General features: G+C 40.6%; 1 gene segment (V, D, J or C); it reads left to right on the forward strand.

The window, feature by feature from the left end:
• The first annotated feature begins 775 nt into the window (after window positions 1–775).
• Window positions 776–1,450, forward strand: LOC110544596 (immunoglobulin kappa variable 4-1-like). The segment is given in 2 exon segments: window positions 776–851; window positions 1,038–1,450. Coding segments are annotated over 2 exon segments (489 nt in total).
• The last annotated feature ends 497 nt before the right edge of the window (window positions 1,451–1,947 follow it).

The raw sequence follows: 1,947 nt of genomic DNA on the forward strand, positions 1-1,947 counted from the left end.
TCATATGAAAGAAGGGGAAGTTAGTATGACCTGGAGAGGACAGGAGCTCCACAAGGACCAAATATATATGGGCCCAGGGGCCTTTTCTGAGACTGTTTCTCCAACCAAGGGCCATGAATGGTTATAACCTAGAACCTCTGTCCAGATATAGCCCATCGCAGCTCAGTATCTAAGTGGGTTCCCTAGTTAGGGGAACAGGGACTGTCTCAGACATGAACTCAATGGCTGGCTCTTTGAACCCCCCACCCCTGAGGGAGGAGCAGCCTTGTTGGTCCACAGGAGAGGACATTATAGCCATCCCTGAAAATTTTTGATTTTTAACAAAAGTCTGTCATGACTGCATCTCAATATTTGTAGTTTGAGAGCTCTAAGTTGGACCTTGAATTGTTTTTTAATTTTTAATTTTTTGTATTTTATGTGCATTGGTGTTTTGCCTGCATGTATGTCTGTGGGTGTCAGATCTTGGAGTTACAGACAGTTGTGATCTGCCATATGGGTGCTGGAAATTGAACCTGCATCCTCTGGAAGAGCAGCCAGTATTTCCAACTGCTGAACCATCTCTCTAGTCCGGCCCTACAGGTTTTATGTTGACTTTTCCCCCAGTGATGGCTTACTCACTCTGAGGATATTTTTGGCTGTAGATTTAACCTGGATACTCTCACAACACAATACCCAGGCTACTGACTTTCTTATTTGATAACTACTTTGCATAGGTTCCTACAAGCCAACCCACCTGCCATGTTTTATAAACCAGGCCTTTCCAGTGAGAACTGAAATGCATCAGACAGGCAGAGGCATTAAGATGGAGTCACAGATCCAGGTCTTCATATTTATGCTCTTCTGGATGTCTGGTGAGACAGTAAAGACTATTGGAATATCATCAATATAATTAATTTGTAGAAAAATACAGCTATTTACTATAGGAATCCAGTAGTATGCAGGCAATGCCATTTGAAAAGGAATTTTAGAACACAACGTTTGTATTAGGATTTTATTTTGTGTATATGTATATACTCATTGTCTCTTTCGGATTCCAGGTGCTGAAGGGGACATTGTGATGACCCAGTCTCCTGAAATCATGTCCACATCTGTAGGAGAAAGGATCTCAATAAGCTGCAAGTCCAGTCAGAGTGTATATAATAGTGTAGCCTGGTATCAACAGAAATCAGGGCAGCCTCCTAAACTGCTAATCTATGGTGCATCCAATCGGCAAACTGGGGTCCCTGATCGCTTCACAGGCAGTGGATCTGGGACAGATTATACTTTCACCATCAGCAGTGTGCAGGATGATGACTTGGCATTTTATTATTGTCAGCAGCATTATAGTACTCCTCCCACAGTGCTTCACCCTCTAACAAAAACCTCATTGAGAGTTTCAACAGCTGCCTGCACCACACATTGCCCTGACCCTGCACACTTCCCCTTTCTGCCTGAGATCTTCCATGCATGACTAATTGATGCAATGTTCAGCAGAAAATTAATCCAAAGATGGCCTTCATTCTTTTATAGTTTTGATAAACATAGGTAGATGTAGATAAAGACTGAGCAATTAAATTAAGAGATTTGGAAGTTGTGGTGCTGCACTGAGAGGATACAATACAAGCAAAGAAGCATCATTTAAATTTATTTACAATGCCATGCTGGTTTTAGACATCTGCATGTTATGCCTTCAAGTTATAATGAATCTGTGGAAAAATAGGGTAGAATTCATACCATTTACCAAGAATATAGAATCATGAGATTATTAGTTTAGATTGGGAATCCTCAAGCAATTTGTTACTGACCTGAACAGTGCTCATCTTGTATTCAATTCCTTCAGAGCTGGCCAAAGATTTGTTATACAAGCTGCAAGGATTAAATCCCTTTATCATTCATCAGCATTCATTCAGTATTATTCTTAGAGTATCTGTACTCATTAATCTTGAAAATATTAGGACACATTTGCTG

This window comes from Meriones unguiculatus, chromosome 5, assembly GCF_030254825.1.
Source record: "Meriones unguiculatus strain TT.TT164.6M chromosome 5, Bangor_MerUng_6.1, whole genome shotgun sequence".
In the NCBI taxonomy this organism is placed as follows: Eukaryota; Metazoa; Chordata; class Mammalia; order Rodentia; family Muridae; genus Meriones; species Meriones unguiculatus.